Source organism: Bufo bufo, chromosome 9 (assembly GCF_905171765.1).
Source record: "Bufo bufo chromosome 9, aBufBuf1.1, whole genome shotgun sequence".
NCBI classification, from domain to species: Eukaryota; Metazoa; Chordata; class Amphibia; order Anura; family Bufonidae; genus Bufo; species Bufo bufo.
In genome coordinates, this window is record NC_053397.1 from 178,330,687 (window position 1) to 178,343,239 (window position 12,553).

A 12,553-nucleotide genomic window follows, 5' to 3' on the forward strand; every position below is an offset into this window, starting at 1 on the left:
TGAGCAAAAGAAAATATAAAGAAGCATTCCTTACTTCAAGGATTCCAAGCTGCTGCCGTTCCGCCACTCAAGGTCTCAGCTTTGTGATCCTGGCACAACACACAGTAAATGGCAGCTCAGCCTATTACTGGCCACTGTGGTCATTGATTGGCTGAGCAGGCATCTCTTGGCTTTTCCTGTGTGTTGAGCTGGGACCAGGAGGTAGAGAAAAGAGCAGGACCCAGTAAATGGTGAGTGGTGAGGGAACGGTGGGGCGAGAAATGATTACGGTATTTTCATTTTTTGACCTATTTTGCTTCATATTTTTTTAAAAAATGTACCCGCCATTTAAGCTCTTTAAGGTCAGAGCGGTCAACCTTCTGTAAATAACAGTCATTTCTTAAAACCAGTCAACTCTTGGCTAGTGCCTGAGCTGAATATGGAGAGAACTACATCTGCCCCGGTGGCAACTCTTCAGTGCAACAGCCAATGCTGACATTTATAACAGTGAAGCGCTTTCCTATATCACCACTGGAGGGCAGTGGCAGTAGTTTGGAAGTCATTGCTACTGCCAGGATCACAGCTTCTATAAAAAAAAAAAAAGAGAAGGAAAATGGCAGAATATAGCTACTTGGCCTACACCGTATATCTAAAGAGACTGTTCTACCATAAAGTCATTTTAAATAGGACCTGTAATAAGTATTTGAAATCAACATGGCTTACAGGACACGATTCCCACTGGTCCCCTATTCATTGGGGTGTTGTTGTTTTTTTGTATTCGTCCCTCCATTCTCTAGCTATACTACCGAATATGTTTGACGAGTCCACACCATCACTTTGATCTGTCCAGTCATACTGTAGATGTCAGTATCAGAGCAATGAAGAAGCTCAGAGTGAGAGTAAGCTGTGGGAAGACCAGCTCCTGCTGCTCTGAAGACCAGCTCCTGCTGCTCTGAAGACCAGCTCCTGCTGCTCTGAAGACCAGCTCCTGCTGCTCTGAAGACCAGCTCCTGCTGCTCTGAAGACCAGCTCCTGCTGCTCTGAAGACCAGCTCCTGCTGCTCTGAACACCACAATCTGGTCTTGTGTTCTCCACACACATCACACATACACAGATCTTAATGTGTTTATTCACACATCCGTGTTGCTGGCCGAACATGCCCATTGAGGTCTACGGGTCAGAACATGGATGGCATTGATGTTGATTTTCATGGATCATTGGTAGGAGATGTTCTGGAAATCCGGTTCACTTTATCACCGACACAGTGTGAATAAGGTGCAAAGAAGCATGAGAAGAACATAGCAGCCAATACTTAGAGAAATAAATCACTTAACAGGTAAGGGTACTTTCACACTAGTCCTAGGAGCTCTATACCAGAAAAGAACTGATCCGTTTTATCCCCATGCATTCTGAAATAAGAGCAATCCGTTCAGGATCCATCAGGATTAGTGTTGAGCGAACTTCTGTTTTAAGTTCGGCGTCTAAAGTTCGGCTTCCGGTTAGCGGAGAATCCCGATATGGATTCTGAATTCCGTTGTGGTCCGTGGTAGCGGAATCAGTAATCGACCATTATTGATTCCGCTACCACGGACCACAACGGAATTCAGAATCCATATCCGGATTCTTCGCTAACCGGAAGCCGAACTTTAGACGCCTAACTTAAAACAGAAGTTCGCTCAACACTAATCAGGATGTCTTCAGTTCAGTCTTTTTGACTGATCAGGAAGGAGATAAAACCGCAGCATGCTATGGTTTTATCTCCGGCCAAAAAAACGGAACACTTGCCTGAATTCCGGCATAGGAATGTATTAGTGCCGGATCCGGCTTTAAAAATACCAGATCTGTCCTTCTGGTCTGCGCATGCCGAAAAAAAAAGGTGAAAAAAATAAATGCCGGATCAGTTTTTATGGATGACACCAGAAAGACGGATCAGGTATTGCAATGCATTTTTCAGACTGATCAGGATCCTGCTCAGTCTTACATACGGCGATGAAACTGCTTGCCGGATCACTCTGCCGCAAGTGTGAAAGTAGCCTAAGCAAAGTGATAACTTCTTACCTTGACATCCAGTTCACATTGTCCAATAAATTAATATTAATAAAAGGAGATAGTAAAAACCAAAAAACTCACTGTATCTGTAGGGTAACACTCACCATTAATGTCCTGGCAACGTTGCACCCGAGTGTTCCCGCTCCCAGTAACAAGCACTTAGTGGAGATCACTTTCTCCAAATCCAGAGTGGGCACTAGTCTCCAGCGCATCAACTTTAGGTTAAGATCCACTGATGATTCTGCTAACCTGATAAAGAGAAACATTTCAGTTAATGGGTAATACTGGCACCATTTTAATGCACATTTTTAATTAAATTCTATACAAAGATGTAGATGAAATCTGATTAGTGGCACTACTGCACTGGAAAAAACTACATAAAAGAAAAAAGCAGCACATTTATAAATCCATTTACAACTGTGTTTTTTATGGAAACACAAGTTTAACCCCTTAAAGGGGAAGTCCGCACTGGAAAGAGCTCCATCTATTGTGCAGTGGATGAAGCTGGTTACTGCAGCCCTCCTCCCATTGATGTGAATGTGAGCCACGCTGCAGTTACAAGCTCCGTAAAGTGCACAACAGACGGAGCTGTGCAGTTCCAGCGTTGGAGCTACTGCAGGACTGCTGATCGGCAGGTTGAGAACAGGGGCTGTCCAACTCCTTTCCCATCTGATGAGATGCATGCAGACAGGCAATAAATGAAGTGATGACCACCTTATGAAGTGGAACCTTTTTGGAGACATACACCCTTCAACACTGAAATCTCAACACCAAGAAGGAAAAGTTGTGTAATGATGGAAATCACCGGATCGATAGACATGTTAATGATATACAAATGGTAAAAAATGGAAACAATACAAAAAAATTAAAATAAATCTCAATTTATTGAGTATCGAGTATAAGCACCACACGCACAAAAAGACTCAGTTACATGCCTTGGCATGCTATCAATGAGGTTATTAATTGTTGTGTCATGTTGAATGCACTTGGGCACGCAAATCATCAAGATCTGCTGCCACACCACAACATGATCCTGAAAGAAAGGACTGGTGTGACGTTCCCTTGTGAAGACCTCTTCATGGAGTTGCTCTTAGGATCTCCAGACTAATCTCAGACTATCACCTCATCTGAGACAAAAGCAGCACTCATCACAGAAGATAGATCTCTTGTGTGAGATCAATGTAGCACCTGTAGTTGGACATCTGGCTCCTAGCCCAATGTCGTGCAAATGCCTTATGACGGTTTGTGTAGATACTGTTGCCGCCTTAGTCTTGGGATGTGACATCCAATTTCACTTGCAGTACAGAATAGATCACTACACAGCATTCTTCTAATCAGATGATCCGTCTGTGCTCTAGTGCACCTCTTGCTGTTATTCCAGTTTGTTGATGTTCTCTTAACCGACGGGACGCAAAACTTTGACCAGACTTGACGCTTACTTAGTGATCTGCCAGAGTGATAAATCAAGGTCTCTCAGTTCAAGGTAGGGCTGCAGTAAACGATTATTTTAGTAATCGAGTATTCTATCGATTATTTTTTACGATTAATCGAGTAATCTAATAAGAAAAAAATAATAGACTGTTTTCCTTTATAAAAACTCAGACCCCCTGCCATTAGTCCCCCAACACCCTTTGTTCCCCCCTGTGCGATCAGCCCAAGTGCATCAGTTCCCCCCAGTGCCATCAGCTCTCCCCACCCAGTGCCATCAGCTCTCCCCATCCAGTGCCATCAGCTCTCCCTCACCCCAGTGCCATCAGCTCTCCCTCACCCCAGTGCCATCAGCTCTCCCTCACCCCAGTGCCATCAGCTCTGCCTCACCCCAGTGCCATCAGCTCTGCCCCCTTGTGCCATCAGCTCTGCCCCATTGTGCCATCAGCTCTGCCCCCATTGTGCCATCAGCTATGCCCCCATTGTGCCATCAGCTCTGCCCCTATTGTGCCATCAGCTCTGCCCCCTTGTGCCATCAGCTCTGCCCCCTTGTGCCATCAGCTCTGCCCCCATTGTGCCATCAGCTCTGCCCCCTTGTGCCATCAGCTCTGCCCCCATTGTGCCATCAGCTCTGCCCCCATTGTGCCATCAGCTCTTCCCCCATTGTGCCATAAGCTATGCCCCCATTGTGCCATCAGCTCTGCCCCCTTGTGCCATCAGCTCTGCCCCCTTGTGCCATCAGCTCTGCCCCCTTGTGCCATCAGCTCTGCCCCCTTGTGCCATCAGCTCTGCCCCCTTGTGCCATCAGCTCTGCCCCCATTGTGCCATCAGCTCTGCCCCCATTGTGCCATCAGCTCTGCCCCATTGTGCCATCAGCTCTGCCCCCATTGTGCCATCAGCTCTGCCCCATTGTGCCATCAGCTCTGCCCCATTGTGCCATCAGCTCTGCCCCCATTGTGCCATCAGCTCTGCCCCCATTGTGCCATCAGCTCTGCCCCCATTGTGCCATTAGCTCTGCCCCATTGTGCCATCAGCTCTGCCCCCATTGTGCCATCAGCTCTGCCCCCATTGTGCCATAAGCTCTGCCCCCATTGTGCCATAAGCTCTGCCCCCATTGTGCCATTAGCTCTGCTGCCATGCTCCTCCTGACACCCGGATTGCACAGCATCACTGGTTTCTATGACGCTGTGCACTCCAGGCGCCTGGCCTTAGTTGCGCCCCCCACCTCGGTTTCACCAACTTACCTTTCCAGCAGGGGCGCTGCCGAAACTCCATAGTTCTGCGCTGCTCTGCCCCTGACGTCACACAGTGCGTCAGGTCACAGCGTGCGTACGTCAGGAGGTCAGAGCAGCGCGGGTCCATGGACGTGCTGTGGAGTGTCCGGAGGCCGCCTGCTGGAAAGGTAAGTATTCCAAGCGCCGCGGGAGACCACGGAGCGGGAGTAATAGCAAGCGCTTCACTCCCGCTCCGTGGTCACATGACACAAACGAATCTTCCATGCAAAAAATTTGCATCAAGGATTTTTTTGTGTCTAATTACTCGATTTAATCGATTAATCGTTTCAGCCCTAGTTTCCACGATTCTGTCCCTCTCAGTTTGCCAAAAGGGCTGATAACTGGCACGAACATAGGGCATCGCACAATCATTCCACACTACTTGATCTGGTTTTAAGGTTTTATCAGCCTTTTATGCCTCGCCCCGCCCCCCAAGCATGCCACAGATTGGAGCTAGGTGCTAGAAAATTTTATCATTTGAAGAATTTAGCAACCTATTTGATATGCATTAACCATACAGCTTGGTGTTGCAATTTCAATGTTGAGGAGTGTAAGTGTGGATCTCAGAGGTGGGAATCGCATCTCTCAGATATTTATGGTATATCCTGCAGAGGTGCCATATGGAGAGAAGAAAACTTATAAAGGAGTTGTCTCACTTCAGGAAATGGCATTTATCATGAACACAAAGTTAATACAATATGGACAATCACAATCCTTTAGTAAGTGCCTTGTAATAACTGTTTACATGCTAAATGTGATTTTCTAAAGGTCCCTCTACAGGGGACGACGATCTAGCAGATTGTCGAGAAGGAAGCGATCGCTAGCGGAGGAGACCGATGCATTTACATGCAGCGACCTTCCTCCACAGTATGGGGAGGAGAGATCGCTAATGCCATCGCTCCTCCCCATACTGTCATACAATTACCTGATGACAGAGCACATTGCTCATTCATCGGGTAATCGGCGGTGCATTTACAGCGCATGATCATTGCTAAGGAGCATTACTAGTAACGCTTGTTATCGATAATGTGTTCAATTTTCGGCCTGTGTAAAGGGCCCTTAAGTTCCAACATGATCATCACATTACCCCTATGGATGATCAGTCCAGACAATTACCCTGATTTACCTCTTGGGGTCCATACATTCACTCAGGTTCACCATTCGGGGACCCATCCCACCTTTTTGGTTTTTTTCCCATCCAACAGCTTTTGGGCAAACTGAAAGAAAACGTTTAAGAAATTGTAATATTATAAATCAATTGTCATAAAGACCGGTCACTATCAAAATAGTTGAAAAAAAAAATAATTTTAGTAATGCAAATTTTAGTCGATTTATTAGTTCACACCATAACATTTACAAATCACACACATGTTCTCCAGCTGAAGACGTGCCACAATTGTTTGTTATTTTACAACTATCTGACAATTTTATTCGGATACCATATGGAAATACTATTGAGCACCATATCACCATAAGCGGGTAGGTAAAGCTGGCCCTGGAGAGCTGTACTTTGCAATTTGAGCCATGACCTTACATGGCCTAACATGACATGTTGCAAGCTCCAGCAAAGTATAACTTGTGACTAGATTCAAAAAATGAAAATCCATTCCCGGAAAAGTACAAAGGAGAAAGCTTTGAGGCGTAAAACTGTAATCTGGCAAAGACCATTGAATACCCTCCAAATTATTGGCGTGTCAGAGGCACACCACAAAACAAGGAGCAGTAAGTTCATACCAGCACAGGACTCCACATCGAGACTTACTGTATCCCAGACCAAATCCACAGTAAATGCATCAATGATAAAAACAGAACCCAAAATAAATTCTGGAGGTCCTTTCATCTTGTGATGCACAAGAAATCAATTTTCTATTGAAATTTTAATTAAAAGAGAAATAACGTCCAGGATGAAAAGCAGGCTACCTTGGCTCTGTGCCACTGGCGGCAACTTAATTTCAAAGCTGATGCTGTGCTTTATGTCCCTTTCCCCCTGTAGAGTTCGGTCTCGGAGGCAAATGACTTCAATGGACTGTACCCGGCTGCCCCTGTGAATGAAATGGAGGAAATCAGAGAGAGGAGCCCAGCAGGATGGATAATAAACGAACTCACATCTTCACCTTAATAGCTTGTGATATCCTTAAGAGCTTGAGATTTTTTTTTTTGAAAAAAACCTCATTTAACATTTATTTTAGTTTAATTACTTTCATGAAAATGCTACGCCATTGAGACAGGTGCTTAATCGCCTCTATTAATCTGATGATTCCAGGCGCAGGATTGAAATTCGGAAATGATTAAAGGGAAAGATTAATTTTATTTTTTTTATAAATGAGAAGAACGATACAAGGAAGATACATGGTGGGTCATTGGGTAACGTATGTTATAATATTAGTGTATTAGCAGTGGTAATAAAAGGAAGGTTTATACCATCCGGTAGTTGACCAACTGCAACGGTCTTGACCGACAGGCTGCAAATGCGCATTATTAAAAGGGAAAAGCCACTTAAAACAAGCAGCGTTACACAAGGAAAGTTTACGGGTCTACATGTATTTAATGGGGAAACGGGGCAATTCTTATGCAAATGAATCCATACAGCCTGATAAGAACAATGTTTGGGTGCTGTTCCACTAAGTTATCCCCCACCTCATACCACTCAGTCTCAAATGGTCCAGTGGTCTGGAAAAGAGATATGTAATCAACCAGTAGGGGGCACTGAGTGGTACAGTAGGAGACACGAGCATGGAGGGGATGGCTGTCATTGTACATAGGGGCATGGATGTGGCTAGGATTATACATTGGGTGTTGTGAATGTCACGGCATATGGAGCTGCCTGGCTATAGGGAGCCTGTTAAAGTCAACGTAAAGGGTCTATCATTGATCATTCATCCTATATGAGGATCCTGTTGCAGGTACGGGAGAAGGTAGACTGTTACTGTATGGCTACCTTTTAGCAGACACCGTGAGAGGGGAGAACTAGAAACCTGAAAAAAACACAATACAAAAAGTTGGCCATGGCATGCACAGCACAATGTATACCACATCCCAAGTTGGGACCTTAGAAGCAAAAAGGAGAGTGCTGCATGGGATCACCAATGGTTAGATATAAAAAGACAGCTGCCTACCTAATGTTGTGCGGCACACACAACGACCATGTAGGCATATCGCTTGCCCTGGGGTAGAAGAAAGTTCTGCTCCGGAACACATTGCAGAAATAAACGCTCCGTTTGAAGATACCTGGTGGTGTTCACAGTTGCCTACTTCTACCCTAAGAAGCAGCAAGTTAAAGGGGTTATCCAAACTATAAAACATGTCCCCCAATGCCTGGGCCCCTCATATAGATTATACATACCCCACTCCCCGACGCCCAGGTTGCTCCTGGTCCCCACGCGGCCGCCGGGTTAAGGCACATCCAATAGCAGGCTTCGACAGGGACGAGCCTCCCTAGCATCACGCCCCACATCGAAGGATGTTTTGATCCGCGCGATGGGGCAATGCAGCGGTGAACGTGCGGGGACCAGGAGCGACGCCGGTGTCGGGGTGAGTATAATCTATATGAGGGGCATGTTTTATAGTTTAGATAACCCCTTTAAAGGCACCTTTACACGAGTAGATGATTGGTACGACAGAGCGACGAACTAACGTTTCTTGGTGTAGCGAACTTTTCAATAATGACGCGCCGATTATCGTTCACAAAATTGTAATTTTGATTGCGTATTTCATCGTTTGTAAAGCAGACTGTTGCATTTACACAAAGCGATAACTTGAGTGGTGTGCTTAAACACATCCCTGGTGTAATCATCTGTAATCCTGCGTGCAGTCAACGATTCCTGTTTACACGGATTCAATTGTTTTTTGGGCGCACACAAACCAAGGAACCAATGAGAAATCTACCGATTTTCGGTTGTCTCGCTATCGTTCATTGCTTTCACATTGCTCGATAACCTTGCAGTTTCGCTCAATTTAGTGATAATCTAAATGATAATCGCCTTGTGTAAAGGTACCTTAATTGAATGTGGTTAATTTTTGCCCTTGACAGGGGCAGACTGGCCACAGCCACTAAATTTCCTGGTGGGCCAATAACCAGAAGGCTGTCTGAGCCCTCCTCAAGGCCGTAGGCTGGGTACATAACGATCTGATGCAATCAGAAGCAGCGGGTACTTACGCATACGCACTTGGCCGGCAGCCGCTGGTGCCCTCCTGAACTCAACTGCATAGTCGTCCTTGGGACACGGATACAGTTGAGTACTGCGGAGGGGGCAGCAGCATTTTGTGCTGCACTTTGATATTTGGTTCTGCTGGGGCGGTATTTTGTGGTGCACTAAGATATTGCTGGCGCCGACTAATTCTATTGCCCCTGCCTACTTCCGTTGCCCGCCTTCTGTGAATAAAGACTTGCCTACAATATGGGGCCACTTTTAGGATTTTTTTCAGGGCCACTTTAAAGTTTCCAGTCCACCCCTGCCTCCTGATGATGCCAAGTTAGGAGACGTAACAGTCAATGGCGATTTTCATTTCGTACACTAATAAACTTTTAGCCGTGCTGAGCAAAAGGTAAAAAATAGACTGATCGTGGTGCCCACAGTGTTTTCTCATCATGGGCAGATACAAGGGCACCTAATCGCACCCCCAGTGTGAGACGCTCACTAAACCCCCCCCCCGGCCCCCCGAGTTTCCTATGAGGGCTGACTACGGTCAGATATTGATTCTTCCTTTGAGAATCAGTAACGATGAAAACACGTGAGAACGCTCTTCACACAAACTAATGAGCAATTAGCATTACAAAACGAGCAGCAGGAAAGTTTATTGACATAATGTGAGCAGAGCTCTTATTAGATAATTAGACTTGTGGAGACAGAAAGTGGAAAATATACTGAATTACTATAGAAAGCCAATCTAATCCCAAAATGTTATCCAGACACATCAATAAGCAGCACATGAAAGGGAATCTGTCAGCTCCAAAACCCTCTATAACGAGAGTAAGCGGTGTATGGTGTAAGTGACACCGAGTCCGGTCATGTCATTTTCATCTTCATACTCCCTTGCATTCTGACGCCGTGCTCCCACAAACCAGCAGTAAAATACTTTGGGAGGACTCTTCTTTAAGTCCTCTCCATTATGCGTGTGAGCTCAGGAGTCCTCTCAGTGCATTTTACTGCTGGTTTGATGGTGCACGGTGTCGAAACGCAAGATAAAGATTTAAGAGGCTCTGTCACCAGGATCAACCCTATTAACCATACTGGCTGATAGGGCTCATCATGCTGATTAAAACTTTACCTTTCTTTTGTCTATATGTTAAATGGCTGCAGAGATATCTGCGTTTTTTCATATGCAAATTAGCAATTTGAGCACTAAGAGGCGGGGCTGAATATTCTGAGCACTGCTCTGTAACAACCCCTGTGCTCTGTGCACCCCCCCCCTTGATTGACAGGGCTAGACATCAGGCTGAGGGCAGAGCTGTGTCCTAGCATCTACATATCATATACTCTATGTTACTATAGCTTTACCACACTGAGATCTGCTCAGAAAACGAATCTACATATCACTGCACGATATATGAATATAGACACCAGTAATAGATCATCAGCTTCTGATCGGCGGGGGTCCGACACCCGGGACCCCCGCCGATAAGCTGTTTGCAGCGCCGCGGCCGTCTCACTGTTTACCGCCGGCCCAGTGACGTCACGACTAGTATCAACTAGCGTGGGTGGGGCTAAGCTCTGTTCACTTGAATGGAGATTAGCCCCGCCCACGCTAGTTGATACTAGTCATGACGTCACTGGGCCGGCGGTAAACAGTGAGAAGGCCGCGGCGCTGCTGGAGCGCCGCTGCCTTCTCAAACAGCTGATCGGCGGGGGTCCCTGGTGTCGGACTCCGCCAATCAGAAGCTGATGATCTATCCAGAGGATAGATCATCAGTTAAATGAAAGTGCAGAACCCCTTTAAGCTATTAGTTTTGTATGTAGAGATCCCTGGTTTGAAGCTTAGGAGAGATTTTAAAGTTTTTTTTTCTTCTGATATTTTTTTCTTCTACACTTATCCCATAAGAAAAGTCTATATCAGGGATCAGCAACCTTCGGCACTCCAGCTGCTCTGAAACTACAACTCCCAGCATGCATGCATACTCTGCTGTTCTTGTAACTCCTATAGAAGTGTAAGGATTTGGGGAGTTGTAGTTTCAGAAAAGCTGGAGTACAGGAGGTTGCCGATTCCTGGTCTATATCCTTATCATATTAAGAATAATGTTTTTTTAGAAAGCTAATAAATATATCTGGCTTCTTTATAATACATTATACATTGTGTCTGTAAATAAGCAAGTAATAGGTCCTAGCAAAAAATAAATAAAAACAAACAAAAAACACTATTCTCAATATAGGAAGGCCTTATTATCATTATTAAAATTATTATTATATATTATTTATTATGGTATAGCCTTTTAATATGGTTTCAAATAAAAAAATAATAGAAAGAAAACATATGTCTCTCATGGGACTTGAAAAAGGGATGTCTACATACAAGAAAGACCACTATGCCACCAAGCTATAGCCTTAGTTACCACATAGAGATTCATGTTTTTTTCCATGCTTATAGGCTAACACATATTACTGGGGTCTATAATCATATATCGTGCTTGTGAATAAAGCAGTTATATGTAGATTAGCTGTCTGAGCAGATGTCAGTGTGGTGAAGCTATACTACATAGTGTATATGATATGTAGAAGCTAGGACACAGCTCTGCCCTCAGTCTGATGTCTAGCCCTGTCAACCAAGGGCGGGGGGAGTGTGCAGAGCACAGGGGTGGTTACAAAGCAGTGCTTAGACGATTCAGCCCCGCCTCCAACTGCTCATTTGCATAAAAGCGCATATCTCTCTCCAGCTGTTTAGCATACAGACAAAAGAAAGGTGCAGTTTTTATCAGCATGATGAGACCTACCAGACAGTATGTCTAGTTTAATAGGGTTGATCCTGATGAGCCTCTTTAAAATGACAGAATCGGTTTAGTCATCACTTACACTATACACCGCTTTGTCTAGTTCAGAGTGAAAAGATTCCCTTTACAGGTCTGAAGCACAGAGGCAATGGGCCCTCCTGCTCTTTATACTGATCAATGAAGCTTCTCCAGGTGGTTCCCCAAGTAACCAAACATTTACGATGTATACCAACCATTTTGATATTAACCCCTTAAGTAGCGAGCCTATATTTGTTTTTTCCTCCCCACATTCCAATAGCCATAATGTTTTAAAGAGAACCTGTCACCGGGATTTTGTGTATAGAGCTGAGGACACGGGTTGCTAGATGGCCGCTAGCACATCTGCAATACCCAGTCCCCATAGCTCTGAGTGCTTTTATTGTGTAAAATTTTTTTTTTTTATACATATGCTAATTAATCTGAGATGAGTCCTGTATGTGAGATTAGTCAGGGGCAGGACTCATCTCAGGTTAATTTGCATATGTATAAAATAGTTTTTTTACACAATAAAAGCACACAGAGCTATGGGGACTGGATGTTGCGGATGTGCTAGCGGCCATCTAGAAACCCATGTCCTCAGCTCTATACACAAAATCCCAGTGACAGGTTCCCTTTAAATTTTCCGTTCATGTAGCCAAATAAGAGCTTATTTTTTGCGGGATAAGTTGTATTTTTTAATGGCACTATTTAATTTACCATGTCTTGTACTGGAAAACGGGGAAAATTCTTTGGGGGGGTAAAACTGAAAAAAAAAAAAAAAAAGGTTTTTGGGATTTTGATATTACAGCGTTGACTGTACGCTAAATGTGACATCCTTATTCTGCAGCTCAGTAAAATTACGGTGATAGCAAATTTTTATAGC

General features: G+C 44.7%; 1 protein-coding gene across 1 annotated transcript in view; it reads right to left on the reverse strand.

The window, feature by feature from the left end:
- ATG7 (autophagy related 7) overlaps positions 1-12,553 on the reverse strand; it is a 297,775-nt gene that overhangs the window by 203,928 nt on the left and 81,294 nt on the right. The window contains exons 9-11 of the mRNA XM_040406900.1: positions 6,651-6,772; positions 5,857-5,947; positions 2,133-2,277 (exon numbers count right to left, since the gene is read on the reverse strand). Of these exons, the coding sequence (XP_040262834.1) occupies positions 2,133-2,277; positions 5,857-5,947; positions 6,651-6,772 (358 nt within the window). The remainder of the gene's footprint in view (positions 1-2,132; positions 2,278-5,856; positions 5,948-6,650; positions 6,773-12,553) is intronic.